We start from the raw sequence: 22,445 nt of genomic DNA on the forward strand, positions 1-22,445 counted from the left end.
CGTTCTCATGTTGCTTGGCAACCTCTGTAAACGAGAAGACGACAAGCGTGATTGACGAACTGCAAGCATAGAGATGATTTCTGAATGCCTCCGCAAAAATTGACGTCGGCGGACAGACCGTTGTCATCGAAACCACTTTAGTATGTTTGCGGCAGACAGAAAGTGCGTTTCTGTATTATTTCTTTGAAAACAAAACCAAAGGTTTAAAAAAATAAGAACAAAAGTCAAGCAAGCATTCTATGCATTTTGTTGTCAAGGTAAGTGCACGCACACAAACACACACGTCCGTTTTGGTGGGACATTCCATATAATACGTAATTAACAGTAGCTCACTTCTGTGATTTGGTACGATTGCGCTCACATTAGCAGCGAACCGATCTGGAGTTCACATGAACCGGACCCCAGACCACCCTTTTTAAGCGGACTCGAGTACGTTTCGCGGGTCCGCACCCAAGTTGGAAGACAGCGTTCACAAATGTTAAATGTACTGAACTCTAATGTCAATCGAACCCGGGTGCGCACCAAAAGTGCTAATGTAAAAACGCCCTAAATGTCATCAGCCTGTCAGTTCTTGTCATTGTCTTGTGAACTATTCATTTAATAGGACTCTCCAAGTAGAGAATGATTTCCATTAGTGTTTGTTTATTACACTGCTCGAATCTGAATCTGATTGGTCGTGACTAGGGATGCTCATATCAGTTAATTTTCCCGACCGACAACCGTAGCTTCTAAACCGAACATTAACCGTTAACTGATAAGATTTTAATATGAAATTGTCATTCAGTAAAAATACAGTTGACGGTTGTCTGTGAACTAGTAAAAACAAAAGATTTAATTTGAACGTGCAAACAGCAGCGACAGATCAACAACAGAACCAGGATTCATACATTATCAGATATTCACGCAAAATATTTACCTTATTAAAAAGCACGCGATCAGTCCAGAGGATTAATATCCAAAAAGGGCAGATTGTCTCCGTTTCATCTACCACAGTGGTCATTTCTAAAGCAGGATGCTTTTCAGAAAGTTTTGTTTTTGCGTCGTCTTTCTCCGTTTGTGCAAAAAGAGAGATGTTTATGGAACAGAGCATGTGAGCGGAGTGGTAATATTTCCATCAGAGCGCATTTCCGAAGCTGGGCTGGAAGTTTCCGCTCCGCTCGCTCAATACGCAGCACCGCTCACTCATCCCAGTATGCCTTTTGGTAATTTGATAGTTCGAGAATCTATAGCAATAAGTTATGGAGTTCAAATATTGTTTTAATGAAGTCGCCAGCCTTATATAGAAATGAAACTAAGATGACAGTATAAATGTAGCGTCGTCTGCATCTAGATGCAGTTTTAAAGATGAAAATTACTTTAATCTAACTGATCAACACAAATACAAAGCGCCATAATATAACTGATTGCTTACCAGCATTAAAACCACTTAAAATAAAAACCTGTATAGTTCTCCGCTCCGTGGATGAGGAAGCTTCAGCCAAAAACGCCGGTGCCTTTAGTATTAACTGACTGAACACTTGACTCTTCCATGGACATATAGATATTAATTTTTTTCATCAACAGCATGCGATGAACATTATAAACATTGATGATAATCTCTGCCGACTCGACTGATTCAGCACGTCCTCTATTTTACAGAGTCCGCTTAATTAACGGCTTTTCGTTCGGTCCGCGTGAGCTAAACATTTTTGTTCTGTAATTTGCTCTCGCGTAGGCTATATTTCTACATATTTTCGACCAAGTAACACTCGGGATAAAATGTAAGTTGTTTTAGATAGCATTTAAGCTTCTGAAATGTTGACAAATCAGTCTGACTAAAATGATCTATCCAGATGAATTTAGCCAAAATAATGATTTATTCGTTTTCATACTATATTAGATACACGGTAATTTAGCTACTAATATACTATTGAAAATGCCATAAAATAAATACTCATGGCCTTCTGTATTGCATTCGTTTTGTACATTTACAGGTTCATAAATACTGTCTAATTTTAATTTCTTTAAGACACAGCTGTGTTCTGTATTTACTGATGCACTGTAAATTTGCACTTTGCACTTGAAATTGTTCTTCAATTTATTTTAGTTTTTTCAAATAATATATTTATATAATAGTATAGTTCGTTGGGGAACGAATTATTATAATATTTCGTAATTACTTATTACATTTATTATTACTTAAAATTGTGAATTAGTAAAACGTGGATGTCGTGGAAACAATTTGTTAATTTGAATTATATCCGGAGCACCGTATCAGTTAAACTAGGTCTAATAGCCAACACACAACTGTACATAACTGCGATATATCAGCTAATACTTTAATTAAATGCAATTATCCAAGAACGTCAGTACAGAATTTTTTTTTTATGTCGGAGCGGGATCTGAATGGGAATTGGTTTATTTGCTAGCGTGAGCGGAAAGTTAACGGAGCGCTTGCTTGGGCGGTGAGCGACTGAGTGGAGCGCTTGAACAGTAGAGCGGAATATAAGGGAGCTTCGCTCACATGTGGTCCGGGACACGCGCGCGTCTCCGTTCAGCTTCCAAACACGCATAAAAATGATCAGACCGTCAGGGCAACAATCATTTGTGTCATTTACAGGACATTCACAAATTAAAGATAGAAAAGTGGCGAAATGTCTGTCGGCTCATGACGACACGCACCATGTATTAACAAATATTTTTTTTATTTTAACTGATAATGTTAATCGGTCATACATTCTTACCTTCGGTTAACGGTTAAACGGTCAATGTGAGCATCCCTAGTCGTGACACTTGCAGGTTTGTTATTCCCAGATAACAACCGTTCAAATAACACACCGTAACTCGGATGCTGCAAATCATTTTGACAGGTGCAGTTTAATATTACACAAAAATTAAATATAAATATAACTTTTTAACTCTTTCCCCGCCATTGACGAGTTAACTCGTCAATTAAGATAAAACGCTTCCCTGTCAATGACGAGTATTTCCGGCTTTCCGCAATACCGCTATTATGCTCTTCCGCAACTTATAAATCCTGGAAGTATCGCCCTAGGGCAAGCAGCTGTATGTCCTATTAAGTTTTTAGGCTCTGAATCTGATCTCTATCAAAAGTACTTCACAAAAATGGAATTACCTCAGCTTTTTGCTCAAAATTTTGTGTTTTTAAAGAAACCTACCCATATTTAAGAGTTGATAAAGAGAACTAATGAAGGTAGGATGAAACTTTTTTTGTTTGTTTGTTTTGTTTTGAAAGCAGGTATGTTCTTTAATTTGCTAAATTTTCAGGAAGGCATTCAACTTTTGTGAAAGTCATGAAAAATGCTGGTGCTGGTTTGAAAACTTTTTTTAATGCTGGTGGGGAAAGAGTTAATAACACATATGACATTATATTTACATTTGATTAAACCAGATAGCGTGTTTTGTCTTATCTTAAAGGTGCAGTGTGTAAGTTTAAGCGGCATCTAGTGGTGAGGTTGTGAATTGCAACCAATGGCTTAGTCCACTGCTCACCCCTCGCTTTTGAAACACATAGAAAAGCTTTGGTAGCCGGCACCGGACAAACATGTCATCGTCGGAGACAACTTAGTAAAAAAAATTGTCCGTTAAGGGCTTCTGTAAAAAAATGGCGGCACAAAATGGCGACTTCCATGTAAGGGGACCCTCGGTGTATGTAGATTAAAAGGTCTCGTTCTAAGGTAATAAACACATAATGGTTCATTATGAAAGGTCTTTATACACCCCTCATAATATAGTTTTGTATATTATCTTGCATTTCTGTCAAGAGATCCCTCTAAAAATTACACACTGCACCTTTAAAATCACAAGTAAAAGGTTTTCCTCGTGGAAGCTCTGCATTCATTAAAACTGAGCAAATAAAATATTTCAAATCAATATTTTATGTTCCTCACCTTACTTATGAAGTAAATGGCCGTGTAATAAGCAAGATAATGTATAGGCAGCTGGTTGTTATCTCGAAATAAGCCCCTTCAGTGTAATACAAGATTTGCACTGGGTCCTGATCACACTGTCGGGGCTTATTTCTGAAATTACAACCTGCTTGCCTATACATTATCCCTTACGTAACACAATCTGATATGAACTTGATTCTCCCATACCAACAGATCTTTGCTTCATCTCGTAATTTCTTCATTTAGTTTCTCAGTTGCGGGGGCAAATGGGAGGCCTGCAGACACAGCTTCAGCGGGTCCAGAACGAGAGGAACGCTCTGCAGAGCAGACTGAAGACCTCGCAGGCGGAAGTGGACTCCTTACAGCAGCTCCGCCTCTGGTACCAGCAACAGCTCACTATGGCTCAGGAGGCCCGTGTGCGACTGCAGGGAGAAATGGCCAACATGCAGGTATGTGTGTGACACAAAATCTTCCAGGACTTGGCTGAAGTCAGACCTAAAAACCAAAGTTAGTAGTTCTAGAAGACAGTGGGATGGGTAAAAAAATGGGAATGTATTGGTATTGGTAACAAACGAATTGGTTGGGCACCAGACAATTATGTAGTTTTTGTTTATGATGATGATGATGTAAAATGGCCATCTGTGCTGTGTGTTTATTTGTATGTTTACTCTCAGGCAGGTCAAATGACTCAGATCGGCGTGTTGGAAAATCTTAAGATGGAGAACGTTACACTGGCTCACCAGCTCACAGAGACAAAACATCGCTCTATCAAAGAAAAGGAACGGATTGCAGTACAGCTACAGAGCATAGAGGTCTGGCACATGAAAACTCCTATCTTTTCCCATATAGTGTAATTTTCTACACTCACACATGCCTTTTTGTCTGGTTTAGGTGGATATGTTAACACAGGAATCGGCCATACATCAGATTCAGGAAGCAAAGTCGATGGTGGAGGAAGATCTTCAACACAAACTTGAGGAGTTTGAGGAGGAACGAGAACATCTGCTCAAACTGGCCAACACGGCCACAACACTGGAGCGAGAGTTAGAGCAGGTACCTGCAGAATCATTACTAACACAAGTTGTTAGTACAGCACTGACAATAAACTTAACCTATTGTATAAAGGTGTACTGTGGGACTTTTAGTGGCATCTAGCGGTAAAGGGTTCATTATAGTTGTGCGTAGAAACGAAACCAGAAACTTTCAAAATAATATATGTTCCGAAACAGAATCGTTTATTTTAAGTGCCCATCTTATGCCTGCTTTTCCACAAGTTAAATAGGTGTATGAGTTCCATAAAGCATGTTTTAAAAGTTGTTTGCTCGAAATAGCTTGAAGGAAAAGATTGTTACCCATCTCTAGTAGCCTCTGTTTCAGTGCATTTCAGATTGTGCCGTTTTGAGGTGGTCATTACATATTTATGAGCTGCTGCTCCTTTGGCCACGCCCCACCACTAACGTTATGTGCGCATGCGCAATAGTATCGTGAGCAAGAAAAACCATACTGTGTTGTTATTTTTATATATTATATATTATTATTAAAGGTTTATGTTGCCAACAGACAAATCAAGAAAAAGTATCACTAATAAGTACATTTCAGGAGAAGAAACTCGTGACACATAATGATTCGAGAGTAAATTGTGATGTAGCAGTCTCAACAATACACTCGTTTTACCCTGGTCAACACTAATATATTCCCGTTATAAAACATTTTCAAAAGCATTATTTGCGCAAATTACAGAAATTTAGACCCGGCGGGGGATTTATACTGCTTGTGGACCGCGTGCTAATTGCTAGAAGCTAGCGGGAGGTCCGGACCGTATCTTGGGAAAGTAACGAGACTGGTGGTAAGTTAGGCTCGTTGGAAAAGCCGGGTCGGTAAGGCCCGGTCTTGGTTAGTTTGGCAAAACACTTTTAGTTTGGCAAAGCATTATTACTTAGTTCATGTAGAATTGTAAAATAAAGCAGTTAAATATTTTTTTTAACTTTCGAAACCGTGCTGCAACTATCTAGCCTGCAAAAAATATCTATATAGCCTACTGTCTACAAACATTATAATATTAACACTACTATACATCGTTTAAAAGGTATAATTTACGGGATTAGCATTGATGTGTATGGTCTCTGTTTTGAGATACAGATGCTCTAGCATCATAAATGTTGTATTTTGTGACAGAAGATGACAACATGCAGAATATAAACGTGACTTCTTACCTTTGTGTTTGATATAACGATCGCAAATCGAATCCAGTCTGTTTCAGATGTGTGAATAATCCATGAAAACCATCTAAATACATCCAATGACCATTTTTGTCCACAAATGCGTATAATCCGTGAAATTTATATAAATAGTCTGTTGTCTATATCATTTCGCATCAACGTCTTGTAGTAGAATATAATATACAATCTGAGGACTATTTACGTCGTAACTGTATATGAGATTACACTTTAGGTTCCGATAAACATGCGTTAAAACTTTGTTTTTAAAAGTAGGAGGGAGTATAAAACATATCAAAATATTGGTCAGTTAAACCCGCAAAAAAAGGAGTAACAGCAACTTGTTGTGTAAATATGGAAGTAAATAAACAGTGACTTTTGCTGCAGTTTCAGCTAAATCACTCCTCAACTTGGCCCATCTTTGTTCTCACCGTTGCAAATGGAAATACCTATGACGCAATTTTTTTACCTGACTTGAGAGGGGTTCTAGTGGACCAATCACAGCACTTGCAGTCCGCGTAGAACTGACACGCTGTTAAAAATTTGATGAGGTGCACGTCAGGCTACGCCAGTGTTTCTCAAAGTGTGGGGCGGGCCCCACTGGTGGGGAATAGGAACATTACAAGTGGGGCATGACAAATGGGAGAAAATCTATTAATTCAATTATTTATTCACCATACACTCAAAACGGCACATTTAAACATAAACCTAGCTTAAAACGTAAATAAATCAGACTGTAGAAAATGTCACGCGGTAACTTAAAGCCTAGCTGATTACGATTTTGTTGGGGTGATTGGGACAGGTGGGGCTTGAACCCTACCCCACCTCCAAAATGGGGAATGGCAGAAAAAGTTTGAGAAACACTGGGCTACGCAGAGGCTACGGGTAACCTATGGCGTAGACCTTACGCACGACTATAAATTGGACTTAAGACTGTAAATTGCAACCAACGGCTCATTCCACAGCTTACCCATCCTTTTTAAAATGCATAATGAAGCTATGGTAGCCGCCACAGGACAAACATGTTATTGTCTAAGACAACGTTGTGACAAAAAACGCTCTATTGAGCAGTTTGTCCATTTAGGGCCACTGTACAAACATGGCGGCACGAAATGGCGACTTCGATGTAGGGGGACCATGGGTGTATGTAGATAATAACGTCTCATTCTAAGGTAATAAAAACAGTACAGTTCATTATGTAAGGTCTTTATACACCACTGATTATATATGTATATTAAATTGCATTTTTAGTCAAGAGATCTAAAAGTATCACATTGCACCTTTTAAAGTTGTGAGCTTGTAAGACCTGGCACAATACCATTGTGACTTAATTTCCTATTTGTGTGATATGTGCTGTGGTGACTATTCACTCTTGAAAATTCCCTCTTCTTCAGGTAAAACTCACTCTCTCCCAAAAAGACGCCCAGCTGGAGTCTTTCCAGCGTGAGCACCTTGAGCTGATGAAGCAGCTCACCGCAACTCAGGAGAACCTCCAAACCAAAGAGCAGGCCCTCAATCAGCTGGAGGCACGTTACCTGGAGCTCCAGGCCCATCTGGAGGAGCTGCAGACAGACGCCACGGCTAAAGAGGAAACACTGCAGTTTCTCCAAAACGAGAAAATCGTCCTAGAGGTGGCTCTGCAGGCGGCTCGTGCTGACAAGAGCGTGCTGGATGAAGGAGCGGAGAAGCTTGGAGAAGACGTTTTGGTGGCCTCGGATACACTCGATCGACTCAGACAAGAAGTGCAGGTTAAAGCAACGCAGGTAAGTTGTTTACAATTAATTTTAGCATTGTGGAGTCATAGCTGTTTAATATAGGTTTTAAGTTGGTTTCCATTTTGCATCCCCAAGATTGATTCGCTTCAACAAGAGAACGGCACCCTAAAAAAACAAGCACAGAAACTGAAAGAGCAATTTATGCAGCAAAAGGTAAGTGCCCCAAAAATCTCAGTGCCTGCCTCTAAAGGGACACTCCACTTTTTTTTAAAATATGCTAGTTTTCCAGATCCCCTAAAGTTAAACATTTAATTTTACCGTTTTGGAATCCATTCAGCTGGTCTGGCAGTACCATTTTTAGCATAGCTTAGCACAATCCATTTAATCTGATTAGACCATTAGCATCATGCAAAAAAATAACCAAAGCGTTTTGATATTTTTCCTATTTAAAACATGACTCTTCTGTAGTTACATCACGATGGAAAATTAAAAGTTGCGATTTTCTTGGCCGATACGGTTAGGAACTACTGAAAGGATTTTACTGAAAAATATTGAAACTCTGGTTATTTTTTACCGCAGTGCTAATGGTCTAATCCGATTCAATGGATTATGCTAATCTATGCTAAAATTGGTACCGCCAGACCCGGAGATCAGCTAGATCAGTGGTCTCAAACTCCCGGCCCGCGGGCCATTTGCGGCCCGCCCTCCCCCTCTGTGCGGCCCGCGTCACCTTTCAAAAATATAACATAATCTGGCCCGCAGAAAGATTTTTATTCCCTTTGTTTTATATTCATTTGATTTTTGATTTAAAAAATGTTCGTTCACATTTCGCGTCTAATAACGCGTTAAAACGAGTCAAAGCATTTTCCACTTTCCAAAGTGCTCGGGAGCGGAAGTTGCGCTCCGTGGCGTGGGTCGCGTCACCCGTTGCTACGCAGCCATGAACCGCGCGCGCTCCGTGATGTCGAGGATAACGGAATGCGTGATCGGATTTTAATTCATCAACTGAACCTCGCGTCAATCATATCATTGTCAACATCCGATCAGTTAATCTGATCGGGACCTTGTAGTGTTTGTCCAGAGAAGATTTGTTACTTCCGGGTGGATACTCAGCTGTTACTCAGAGAAGACCGAGCTGCGGTGGGGTTAGTTCACATCAAGTCACAGCTTCTAATGGAGACACCGCATATGGAGGCAGAGCCGTATGTGTACTGCAACACATTTTAAACTACAGATAAGAAAAGAGCCATCAAAGTGCCCAGGTTAAGGAAAGAGAAAAGACGAGGAGAAATGTACAGAAGATAAAAGTATGTATACTGCTATATATAATGAAGTATAATATATTATTATATAGCTTACTATTCACTTACTATTACGCATAGAGCAATATTATTATTTTTTCTGTCCAACTAGTCTATGTAACATTGACTACCTATTCAAAAGTTTTAGGATCACTTTCACTTATTAATATTTTTCCACATATGTTAAAAAATTCATTAAAACTGAAATAACAAAGAACACAATGAAGTCAATACTATGACTGAAAACAATCCAAATTAAATCAAAACAGAAACACTTACTGGTGGTAATTTTTTATAATAGTTTATAAATCTATACAGAAATTAAATTTGTTAGTTTAGTGCAAGGTTTTAATAGGTTGTAGTTATATAAGGTTAAGAAAATATTTACTTACTTTTATAAAATAATGTGTATTAAAAAGATAAAACCACTACTTATATATTTTCAAGCATTATTATACATTAAATAATAGAAAATAAACATGACATTTACAGAAATATAGTGCTTTTTTAACGTTAAAATAGCTTTGCGGCCCCCCGATGAAAGGTCTGTCTTAGAAATGGCCCCAAGCCAGTTTGAGTTTGAGACCCCTGAGCTAAATGGATTAAAAACTGTGAAAAATCTAATGTTTAACTCTAAAGGAGCTGAAAAATGATATTTTCAAAACAACTGGAGTGTCCCTTTAAAGTGTACACAATCATATATAGTTTTCTACCTCTACCTTTTTTATTCTTTTCAAATCTATTCTTTACCCCTAAAGGTGATGGTTGAAGCATACAGGAGAGATGCAAGCTCCAAAGAGCAGTTGATCTCTGAGCTGAAGTCATCTAAGAAGCGTCTGGTGGCCGAAGTGAAGGATCTAAAACAGGAACTTTTAAAAATGGACGGAGAGAAGAAGAGTGCCGAGCAGGAACAGGCTCGCTTGCAGAAGGAAGTGGAACGAGTCCAGCAGCAAATGAACGGCCTGGAAGTTCATCTACAGTCTGTACAAACAGAAAGAGACCAACTTGACTTGCAGCTCCAGGTACAAGATCATTCAAGTTGCAAGAATACTGCCTCTGAGTTGGAGATATTTGATGGTGCCAATGTTGTTCGCTTTAGTCTTTTCAGTTTGACCAGAACCAGCTGGCTGCGGTGACGGAGGAGAATGAAAATCTGAAGAAGAGGATAGAACAAATGCAAAATGAAGCCAGAAAGTGAGTCACTATCACGCCCCCATTCCTGCCATAAGGGTTTCCATAGCAATTATCATCAGTTTAAACTCTTTGTAATTCTCCTCTTTCCCATGCAGGGCCATCTCTGAGCAGAAGGTAAGGATGAAGCGTTTGGGCACGGATTTGACCAGCGCACAGAAGGACGTGAAGGCCAAGCATAAGGCCTATGAGAATGCAGTCGGCATTTTGAGCCGTAGGCTGCAGGAAGCACTCGCGGCCAAAGAGACGGCAGAGGCTGAACTCGAGAAACTCAAAGCTCAGGCTTCAGAAGGAGGAAATAGTCAGGAACTTCAGGTAAATTGGTATAAAATGCAATAAATTTGCATATTAGAGGCTACAAGTTTTAATACACCATGATTGTCGCACTTAACCACAATCCTTAACGCTGCAATATTAAAGAAAAAAAATATTACAAACCTTTATGATTTCTGTGTTTTGCTGAACACAAATGATATTTGTAATCAAGAAGAAAACAGGAGCACCATTGACTTCCATAGTAGTAAACAAAAATACTATGAAAGTCAACTGTGTTCAAAAACAGTTTGGTTACAAACATTGCCCAAAAAACCTGATAACCTGCGCGAGGGCGTGGATGTACTGAAGAGCTATTTATTTACATAATGTAAATTACTGTTAGTTTAAATGTACTTACATTAAACAACTATACATCATTAAAAAGTGTTTTGATTTAAGATTTAGTTTTTGACCTTTATTTTAATCTGAGAATCCTAGTAACAGTAATTTCTTCATTTTTGTCAGGCGTTATGAAAATGAAAAACGGTACATACCTTTAATTTGAAATATAACCCTCAGCCGCACTCATTGATAAAAATACTCCTCCGTGATCGTCATGAAAGCACTCGATAAAACAACATCTATCGGGGCTTTTAATTCAAAGTATGCATATTTGGAGAAATATTACTTCAATTTTATATGTTTACTTCAAATTTCTGCAGTCGGGGTAATATTTCACCCATTTTTATTGCAAACATGGCGATATGAGGAAGTTTGAGACTGCAGTCATTGACACTCAGTTTGTTTCATTCATACGTGAAGCCGGAGGGCGCTAAAGTCAGAAACTCTTTCATAAACTTTCATAGAAAGAATAAGACGTCAGTCAGCTCAGCAGCAGCAGCTGTCAGTCAGACGTGAACTTGAGCAGTGACCTGCAACGAGCGATCGCTGTTTTTATAATAACATGTAAATAAAGATGTTTTGATGTTTTAAAACCATAGAGACAATAAACACGATTAAGATTATATATGGTTTGTCTGTATTTTTAACGATATGTCTATTATTTTTATAACAGTACTGTATATTATAATGCTATGCTAAGCTAACAGCATAAATAACATACAATTGTTTATTTTCGGTCTTATTTTATGATCCAAAGCCACATCAGATCACGCATGATTGTTTAAGCACTCGACTTTTGATGTTATAATGTGAGTTTTATTATAAATGCTTTTATTTGTAGTGTTTTGATGGTATGCTAAGCTAACGTACTAGCTGTTCTGTAAACATCTGCTGTCTGGAGATATGAGATATGTGTTTCTAGGAATAATTTTGACTGGTAAAGCTTCTTTAAGGTAAGTTTCTTTTTGTAAGAAAGGACTTTAATAAAAAGAAAGTGAATTGAGACAAAAGGAGGAAATAAAACACTAAATAGAAATTATGAGCAATTATTATATTGTTTATAATAATAAAATAAACATTTAGACAGCCATATCCCGGATTAAAAGTTGTTAATGACTCATCCGGATGCTTATTTAATGAGTCTGTTTAAAACACGGAGCAATAGGACAATAAACTGAAAGGATGTTGTGAGATATAAATAAACAAACATTAGCTTAGCATTTTTGCTGTTTTCTCTAAATAAATTTACATGACATGGGTCTAAAAAACATTTCATAAAATACAGAGTTTTAGAGGTATCATCTTCAGATTTAAAACAGAACATGGTCAGACCTGTGGCTTTAACTGCAGAGCATTTCTAGATTGCTCCAAGGCCAATTTCATTTAGATTTTCATAACAATATTTCATAAATGTTTGGTGGAGTTAATAAACAAGTATAATTTAAGCTCTCTATAACAACTTTTTTCATTATGACAGTAACTAATGTTCACCTCTTAATAAACTTTCAAGTGTCTGCTTTCAAATGAGACCAAACTTATGCTTTTAGTGCAAAGACTTCATAAACTGTATCTATTTTAGTTTGGCTATGACAGTTTTTGTGGGGGGGTTCAGAAAATGGAATGAGGGCTAACAGGTTAACAAAGAAGTTTAAAATAATGAGTAAATAATTACAGAATTTTCATTTTTGGGTGAGCTATCCTTTAATTCTTTCCCCGTCAGCTTTTTCATGATTTTCACGAAAGTTTATACCTCCCAGAATATGCTGTTCTTTAAATATATTAACATACAATATACTAAATGAAAGAACAGACCTTCTGCTTTCAAACAAAAAAAGTCATCCTACCTTCACCAATTTTTTATCACCTTTTAAATATGGGTAGGTTTCTTCAGAAACACCAAATTTTCAGCAAAAAGCGTAGATAATTCCATTTTTGTAAAGGGCGTAGATCAGATGCAAAGCGATCCTCAAAACTGAGACTGACATACAGCTATTTGCCCTAGGGCGATATTTCCGGGTTTTAAAAGTTGCGGAAGTGGATAATGGCGGTATTGCGAATTGAGGGGATAACTCGTCAATGGCGGGGAAAGAGTTAAATGTGATGATGCCATGAGTAAGCTTTCAGAATATGTTAATGTATGATATGTGTATCTTTTGTAAATGCATCAGGCCAAAGTGGAGACCCTGCAGGGAGAGCTGAAAGCAGTGAGCCAGAGTAAATCCATGCTGGAGAAAGAGCTTCAGGAGGTCATCAACCTCACCAGCAATGAGCTGGAGGAATATCAGGAGAAGGTGATGGAACTGGAAGATGAGGTTAGTGAAAACTCATTCTCCAAGTGTTTTTACAACTGCATGTGTCTTATGGAATCAAAACATTCCTGCTTAGATTTTAACATTTATTTTAAAGACTTATGTCTTTTAAAGGGAGTGCACTAGACTCTCATTCTTGAGGGCACATGAACGCAGTGGGCAACACGTCGTCATATGCATGCATGCATACACGCAGCCTACTTACTATGTCCCCATGCCCTTATGTCATTTTGCAGTTCAAAGCATGTGTAGTTATGTATATATGAAGAGTTTTGTTGCAAAACAAGATAACTCCGTTTTTAAAATGTTGTCAAAACATGTTTATTATTATGTTATCATGTTATTATTTTGTTTTATGGTGCTACTTAGCTGTATTTTTTAAGTTATGAAGGTTTAAATCAAAACAAACTGCAGTTGAATGATATTAATAGGCTTTATGCCCAGCTCTACTACTTCCTGAACTTCAGCCGGCTCCTTGTTTCCTCTCTGCCATTATTGGACAAACTGATTAATCCAGGTGTGTCTGATTGTTGTTGTTGTGACTACTGATGTCAGGCACACCCATGTCCAATAATGGCAGACAGGAAACAAGGAGCTGGCTGAAGTTCAGGAAGTAGTGCAGCTGGGCATAAAGCCTATTGGAATGTACAACCAAAAACTGAGTTATCTCGTTTGCAACGAAACTCTTCATATGTATTTATAGTTAGATTTAGTTTTAGATCAATTTAATATGAAGTGTAGATTTGGTTATAATCTTCAAATTTGGGGCCCTGCCTGTGAAAACCCAGCTAAAGTAATTTTTTGTGATTTACTTTTTTATATAAAATCATCCAACATAATGTAAAGAGCGTCATGTGAAAATGTAACCCTAATGTGTTTAATATTAACTAAGTAAGGTCATGTCTAAAATTGAAATGAAAGTGAAATCAAACTTTGATGCTCTTAATCTCATAATTAAATAATAAAACTTTAGCCTGAATTTCACTGACAGGGTCACATTAAGGGGGCATGCACACCAAGGTGCTTACGCCATAATACTAACCAAGAAACCGGCATTACTGACGAGATGCACGTGACAATCACATGCGATTTATCGTGCAGCTCTATTACATATTGAAAAAATGTAATCTTAGGGAGCGTGTTCCATGGATAAAGGCTTGATGTCTCGCCCGCGCTGCTGGCCAATGGAGGTCGACGTCCGCACCTAGCGGCCATCTTGTCTCTGTCAGCTCGCTCACTCATAGCATTCTGTTTTAATTGTGCATGTACTTTTAAATAACCATAACTTGCTCAATTTTCTACCGATTTTCAAATGGTTTGGTTTCTTACAAACGTTATTAACCAGGCTAAAATTCTGGATGCTTGAACATTATTCATAAGTATGCAGTGTCATAGGTACATCTTTGACGTTAATAACAAACCAAACCGTTTGAAAATTGGTAGACAATTGAGTCTGGTTATTTAAAAGAGCATGCACTATTTAAACACAATGCTACGAGTGAGCGAGCTGACTGAGACAATATGGCCGCCAGGTGCGGACGTCGACCTCCATTGGCCAGCAGCGCGGGCGAGACATCAAGCCTTTATCCTTGGTACATGCTCCCTAAGATTACATTTTTTCAATATGTAATAGAGCTGCACGATAAATCGCATGTGATGTCATCTCATCAGTAATGCCGGTTTCTTGGTTAGTATTAAATCACCATCAGCTGCTTCCAGATGGAGCGGCATTTACTACACAGAGCAATAGTTCACTGACAATCGGGGCAATTTTGCATTAATTATCGCGAATGTATCGTATGCGATATGGCCCAGCTTGTCAGGGAACTACGGCTCTGTGTAGTAAATGCCGCTCCATCTGAAAGCAGCTGATGGTGATTTAATACTAATCAAGAAACCGGCATTACTGACGAGATGCACATGATATCGCATGCAATTTATTGTGCAGCCCAGATAGGTAAGCAATGTGTAGGTTTATATATGTTAGATGTGTAGCACCATAGTCCTGTGAGAATTGACTTTTGTCTTCACATATCGCAGAATGACAATAAAGCTCACTTTAACTTTTCTTCCCTACAGCTACAAGAGTCCCGGAATTTTAAAAAGAGAATTCGTCGCCTGGAGGATGCTAATAAGAAGTTGGCGCTTGAGCTAGAGCACGAGAAGGGGAAACTTTCTGGACTTGGGAAATCCCATAGTGCATTGCGGGAACATGCCAATATTTTAGAGGCTGCACTTGCCAAGAGAGAAGCAGATCTGGTCCAGCTTAACCTGCAGGTTGAAAACGGCATCATGCCAAACTTAGCTTGTGACTCACAAAAACTAATCTGTGACCCTAGACCGTAAATCTTTTTATAAGGGTAAATTTTTTTATAAATAAGCTTTTCATTGATGTATGGTGGTTTGTTAGGACAGGACTACATTTGGTCGAGATCCAACTTTTTGAAAGTCTGGAATTTGAGGGTGCAAAAAATCTAAATATTGAGAAAATCAGATTTAAAGTTGTCCAAATTAAGTCCTTAGCAAGACATATTACTAAATTTTTTATATATTAACAGTAGAAATTTACAAAATATCTTCATTGAACATGATCTTTACTTGATATCTAATGATTGTTGACATAAAAACTATAATTTTGACTTATACAATATATTGTTGGCTATTACTACAAATATACCCATGCGACTTATGACTGGTTTTGTGGTCTAGAGTCACATCTTTGATTGGCAGATGTATACCTATTTGCTTTATATTGGTTGCTTGATTTTGACATCACGGTGGTCTTCCTGAATCACTCTAGGTTCAGGCAGTATTAAAGCGTAAAGAAGACGAGGACCAGCAGATGAGACAGCTGGTGCAGACGCTGCAGGGTGCCCTAGAAAAGGAGAAAATAAAAGTCAAAGATCTCACAGAGCAGGTTAATACGTCGTGAAAAACAGTCACAAGTCTCCTGAACTCCATAGCAGCTGCATGACATTTCCAGTCTCCTTCAGAACTCCTCAAGGCTTTGGTTTATTTTGTTACGGTCGTGTTTGTGACCTCTTTGTTTGTGTGCTTCGTCCAGGTGGCGGAGGCCAAGCTGGAGGCAGCCCATAACCGCAGACACTACAGGGCAGCTATGCTGGAATTGAGCGAGATTAAGAAAGAGCTACAGACCAAAGAGGAACTTGTGGAAGCACTGCAGAAAGAGGCTAAGACGCTGGCGTAAGTTCCAAAACGCTACAATTCACACAAAACATTATCCCACTATCTCTGGACAACTTATGATTCCCTGCATGTTCATGTTGTTTACATTATATGCACTTACGCGCCGATTGCCAACAGTTTTACTTAACGCCTGTGCCTCAAGACCCATTTCAACGAAATCCAGTGTCAAACAAACACGCATGCACAACTCTGCTCCTTCCCCAGATAAACAAACTATATACATTGTTTCCACAATATTGGGTTCATTGGGAAGCTGAACAAGCTTAAATTTCCATCACAAACAAAACGCACTTCTTTGGTGAAGTTGATGTCTTGTCAGCACTTGGTTGGTGTGTGTGCCTGTGCTATTCCGGGTCAAGTACCCATATAAGGACTTCCACTGTACTTCCGTCATTGAAATTGCCCATAAAAGAAATAAAGCATTTTTGTCATGTTCGAAAAAATCATTTGAAACTTGTACGACCCCTAGCGGGGTGCATTCGGCACAGAAATACTCTCTCATACGTCCAACTGCTTTTTGACACGTTGCCTATGTTTAGCATGAGGAATGCAACTCTTTAACTGTGTTAATAAGTCAGAATGCCTAAAATAGCTTTAGACTCCCCTTTAAGGATCATCTCTTGCAGTTTAATTCAGGAAAAGTTTTCATTTTTTTTAAATGGCTATTAAGTTATGCTTTGGGATTTCACTTTTTTTTAGCTGTAATTTGTAATGTTTTGGTTAAACGTAAAAATCAGGTTGGGTCCTGTATACATTAAGAATGTTTTCTTTCCCTGGACAGATCTCAAGATGAGAAGCACTCGGAGGAGGTTGCACGTTTCCAAGAGGAGTTAGCCGATGCTCGCGGACAACTCCAGATTCTTCAAAAGCAACTTGACGATGAGCTCAGTAAACAGCCGCTCACCAGTCAAGAGGTAGGGCATGTTTAGGATATCAGCGTTGATGAATTAAACATTAAAAACTTTCAAGTCCCTCTTGGACTCCATGTATCTCCTATGCTGTGTGCCTGCAGGTGGAAGATCTCAAGTGGGAAGTGGAGCAGAGACAGCGGGACATCGAGACACAGAAACAGCAAATGGAGATGGTGGAACAGTGCCACCAGAGAGAGATGGACGCACTTCAAGAAACACTTCAGGTCAGATGCTCCACCACATGGTTTCGCTTTTCTCAGTTCATTGTCAGGGAATGTAACACTGATTTGTTTGATAATAGCTCTTCATATGAGTCTTGTTTTTTTTTCATGCCATGTGTAGAGGATAAAGGTGGAGCTGGAGATTGTACAGGAAGAACTGAATGGCTCACGTAAGGATAAGTTCATGCTGCAGGCTAAAGTTGTGGAGTTGAGGAACAGCATGAAGACTGTTCTTCAGCAAAACAACCAGCTCAAACTGGACCTCAAAAACAGCAGGCTTAGGAAGGTAATGTTGATCCACTGTGGATGTGTAGCTGACCTTTATAACTGGTTAACTATCCACATGCCATCGGAGCTGATGGTTTAGTGGACAGTGCTCCGACATATGGTGCACACACTTTCGGCATCCCAAGGTCCTTTGCCGATCCCATAACCCTCTCTCCACCCTGTACTTTTCTGTTGTCTCTATAAAGGGGACATATTTTGAAAATCTGACTTTTTTTCCATGTTTAAGTGCTATAATTGGGTCGCCAGTGCTTCTATCAACCTAGAAAATGTGAAAGATCAAACCAGTAACTTAGTTTTGGTAAATCATTCTCTGCAAGCATGTGAAAAAATAGGTCATTGAAATTTGGCTCCCCTTGTGATGTCAGAAGGGGATAATACCGCCCTTTAATCTGTACTATTCAACCACAGCACTGCCATTTAGTGCAGAGATCAGCTCTGTTGCATTTAAAAGGACACACCCAAAATGTCACATTTTTGCACATACAAATTGGCAATTTTAACATGTTATAATAAATTACCTATATGGTATTTTGAGCTAGAACTTCATATACATACTCTGGGGACATCAAAGAATAGTTTGACATCCTATAAAAATCTTGTGAAATGTCCCCTTTAAAGGAACAGTATGTAAGAAATTTCAAATACTTATATCACTCACAACAGTGGTCCGGCCAGGATATTGTCATTTTAAAAAGTGGAATTGCAACCCTCAACTGATGTTTATGTTGTCATGTTGTGTATTGGCCACCAGTTGTGTGATTACCAGTTTTGGCCACAATCCTACATACTGTTCCTTTAAATACTGTCTATCAAGTAAAGGCAAAAATGGACCAAAAAATAACCATCCACATGTCAAAAATTTTATGTTTGTCTGTGTAAACTTGAGAACAATCAATAACTTAATGAAATGCCAAATGCGTGTTCTGTTTATATTCTTGCATCCAGCGATTGGAACTAAAGGGGGAGTCGACCCCAGTGACGCCAGTAAAAATCCCAGACTGTCCTGTTCCGGCTTCGCTTTTGGATGAGCTACTAAAGCCCTCGACATCCATCAATAAGGAACCTCTCAATAACCTCCACAACTGTCTGAAACAGCTAAAGTAAGGCTTTCACATGTCTCACAATATCTTTCCATGCTAAATATAAAAAATCATTTAAAGGGACACTCCACTTTTTTTAAAGATATGCTCATTTTCTAGCTCCCCTAGAGTTAAACATTTGATTTTTACTGTTTTGGAATCCATTCAGCCGATCTGGCGATAACACTTTTAGCATAGCTTAGCATAATCTATTGAATCTGATTAGACCATTTAGCATCGTGCTCAAAAGTAACAAAAAAGTTTCAATATTCAAAATGAGAGTATAGTTCCTAGCCATATCGGCCAAAAAAATCTCAACTTTTAATTTTCTGTCTGTGTTAGTTTACGATGTAACTACAGAAGAGTCAAGTTTTAAATAAGAAAAATATCTAAACACTTTTTGGTTATTTTTGAGCGCGATGCTAATGGTCTAATCCGATTCAATGGATTATGCTAAGCTATGCTAAAAGTGGTACCCCCAGACCCGGATATCAGCTGAATGGATTCCAAAACGGTAAAAATCAAATGTTTAACTCTAAAGGAGCTGAACAATTAGAATATTTTCAAAAAAAAGTGGAGTGCCCCTTTAAACATGTTATAAATGTGACGCTTCAACATCCAGAGAGCAGTTGGTGCTTGTCGTCTTTCTTATTTCCCTGATCATCTTTTCTTACAGGCTTGAGATGGACAGCCTTCAGAAGCAGATGGAGGAGCACACGGTCACAGTGACGTCATTGAACAGCGCAGAGGAAGAGCTCAACAAATTAGGACTCCATGACAATAGTAGCAACGAGTCATCTAATAAAGAGGAAAACAATGACGCAAAGCGAGAGATGCAGCCCTCATAATCCCAAAAAATCTTTTAGAGACACTAGCCGGGAGAGTTTAGTTTTATTTTCACGGGCACTTTCTAAAAAATGAGTTTAACTTATCAACTGCCAATATTTGGCTTTCCCAACTGTTTGGGTGGAAAATAGTTTTTTTTTGCACCACGGTTTTATTCTTTCGGGGTAATTTTGGTGTTTGTATGTTTTGTCACTATTTATTGTCAGATTAATTGAGCTGCTCTTTGTTTATCTCTGTTTCACAGTCGTCTCCCGCCGTTTTGATTTTAAATCGTTTCCTTTCTCATCTCACGTGAGGTGCGGAAACGGAACTGTGAGGGCTACTGCTAGGCTGCTAAGTTCTGCAGGAGTGAAATAAGTCTGCAATCAGATGACATCCAGGGCACCAGACGTCCAGTGTTATAGTAACTAGCGACCTGATTGGTCGGCACGTATCTGTCTGGTGGAGATTCTCACTTCCTGCGTTAAGAATTTAGCAGCTGAAATGTTCTTCCATTCCTCTGTGCCTGTGAATGCGCTTATCTCTCATTCAGTCACTGTACAGATTCCTGTTTGAGCTGATCATGATCTGCAATATAATGCATTTTTATCAGCAAAATAATAAGAGGTCCTATATCGATTAAACATCGCAAGCACATATCAGCTTTTCCTTATTCAGAATGATATTAGTGGCAAAAACAGATCCTGGATCAGCACTTGAGGATTTGAGGAATTTTAATAGCAATGCTATTCAACTTTAGTCCTGTGGGGGCGCTGTCCAACCCTAATCAATTTTATTGCAAACCTAAAGACTTTAAATTATGTTTTTGATGGGTTTGGAAGCACACTTGCCCTGTAGTAGTCCTGAAATAAAGTCTATAGCGATGCTGACAACGTCCTGTCTTTAAGCACTAAACTGTGTTTCGCTTCATCTGCGGGATGTTTGTCTCATTGTGAGCATTAATGGGACCTTCATGGTGGTGATTCCAATACTATAATTCTCACCATGGCCTCTTTTTTTTAGTCCTGTTATGCCCACAGCTTCAAACTCAGGACATGAAGCCCCAAGAATGTGTCGATATTTGTGTAAGATTGGGAGAAAGCAGTGGCCCTTTAGTACAGGGTATTAACTCATGTATACATCACAGTACATCAGGTGCTCATCTAATATCAACAGACGTCTGAAAGAGTTTCTGGTTCGCAAATGCGAGATCCTAGATGTACACACTACAGTCAGAAAAAATGGTCAAGATGTGTTCCCCACGTATCTATGGTGCAGTACCCTTTCAAAAAGTACAGCTTTGGACCGAAAAAGTTCATATTTGGTACCTCAAATGTGCATATTGGTACCAAATGTATACATATCTCTACCTAATTAGTACCTTTTTAAAGGGTACTGGCCCAGTGAAGGCTGGGGTATATATTTTGACATTTTTTCAACAGTGTACTGGTCTTGATGCTGTAATAAAACAACAGCTGTTGGTGTGACGTAACTAGTTTTTTTTAGGGCTGCGCCTTAAAATTGAAACTGAATCTTCTTGCTTAAACAAATTGATAAATATTTCTGTTAAAAGATTTTGAGTGAATGTGCTCTTGAAAGTGCTGTCGAGTGTGTGTTACGTTATGTATATATTTATAATATATATGGCAGGTATTGACTTACATTGCACAACTGCTATAAGAAAGCAAACTGACGTTCAGGTATGGACCCGTGTAAAATTGTTACTTTTTGATGCCCTTTTTTTGCCCGTGTTGATACGTTCACTAATTTAAAAAGTTTTCACTTCCAGAATTCTTATGTATGGATGGTTTGCCATTACAGCCTTAAATATTGGAGATGTATGCGCGTGTATATTTTGAATAATGTATTATAATTGGGTAATATTTTTGTCTTTCCCCTGACATCTGTATTTGACATAATCGTTGTCTGTTCATGTGGAGCGGAACTTAACTGTCATTGGCTTGAACTGTTTACGTTTTGAGATATGTAATGATGTTTAAACTGCTTTAAATGACTAAGGCATAATGGGAAATGAAGCTTTGAATGCTAATATGTACATTTATCATAATTCATATACATATTCAACAAACGGAAGGGAACTGTTTTTAATTAATTGAAAATATACTGTGTGTAATTACTGTACTGTCCGTTAAAAGCACGAGTTTCTCTTCAACGTTTCAAAGCAAACCGTTCAATGCTTAATTATTTGCTTGCTCAAGATTTTTATGGAATTTGCCATATTGATAATTCAGTGTAAAATATAAATCATTCTGTAAGTCGATCACTTGTTTCTTTATTTCTGTGCAATGTACTGGAGATGAATGTGATTTCTAAAAATTATCAAAGAAAAGTTAGGTTTAAATCTCTTTTACACTTAAAAATTAAACGCACTAAAAAATGTTGGTTCAAATTGAACTTTAAGAACCCACTACCAATTTTTTGGTTTAACTTGGTTGCCTTAAAATTTGTAATTAATTCAATTTAATAATATTAGTTGACAATTTAGTTAACCTATATTTTTGAATGAATTCCGATAACTTGATAAGTGAAACAACAAAACTTGTGTAGGTGTACACTGTAAAGTTGTTGTTACTATTTTTTACTATTTTTTATCTTCTATAAATCTATAAATTAT

The 22,445-nt window shown here is 38.3% G+C and overlaps 1 protein-coding gene across 2 annotated transcripts in view; it reads left to right on the top strand.

Annotated features, from left to right (window-relative positions):
• golga3 (golgin A3) overlaps window positions 1–22,091 on the top strand; it is a 34,107-nt gene extending 12,016 nt beyond the window's left edge. For both annotated transcript variants that reach the window (XM_055198628.2, XM_055198629.2), the window contains exons 8-24: window positions 4,137–4,339; window positions 4,565–4,702; window positions 4,782–4,943; window positions 7,501–7,869; window positions 7,957–8,034; window positions 9,881–10,144; window positions 10,222–10,316; window positions 10,412–10,628; window positions 13,139–13,282; window positions 15,359–15,556; window positions 16,080–16,196; window positions 16,344–16,483; window positions 17,268–17,400; window positions 17,499–17,621; window positions 17,740–17,904; window positions 18,852–19,006; window positions 19,662–22,091. In XM_055198628.2, the coding sequence (XP_055054603.2) occupies window positions 4,137–4,339; window positions 4,565–4,702; window positions 4,782–4,943; window positions 7,501–7,869; window positions 7,957–8,034; window positions 9,881–10,144; window positions 10,222–10,316; window positions 10,412–10,628; window positions 13,139–13,282; window positions 15,359–15,556; window positions 16,080–16,196; window positions 16,344–16,483; window positions 17,268–17,400; window positions 17,499–17,621; window positions 17,740–17,904; window positions 18,852–19,006; window positions 19,662–19,833 (2,873 nt within the window). In that variant the 3' untranslated portion in view covers window positions 19,834–22,091. The remainder of the gene's footprint in view (window positions 1–4,136; window positions 4,340–4,564; window positions 4,703–4,781; window positions 4,944–7,500; window positions 7,870–7,956; window positions 8,035–9,880; window positions 10,145–10,221; window positions 10,317–10,411; window positions 10,629–13,138; window positions 13,283–15,358; window positions 15,557–16,079; window positions 16,197–16,343; window positions 16,484–17,267; window positions 17,401–17,498; window positions 17,622–17,739; window positions 17,905–18,851; window positions 19,007–19,661) is intronic.
• Window positions 22,092–22,445: the final 354 nt, after the last annotated feature.

This window comes from Misgurnus anguillicaudatus, chromosome 22, assembly GCF_027580225.2.
Source record: "Misgurnus anguillicaudatus chromosome 22, ASM2758022v2, whole genome shotgun sequence".
In the NCBI taxonomy this organism is placed as follows: domain Eukaryota; kingdom Metazoa; phylum Chordata; class Actinopteri; order Cypriniformes; family Cobitidae; genus Misgurnus; species Misgurnus anguillicaudatus.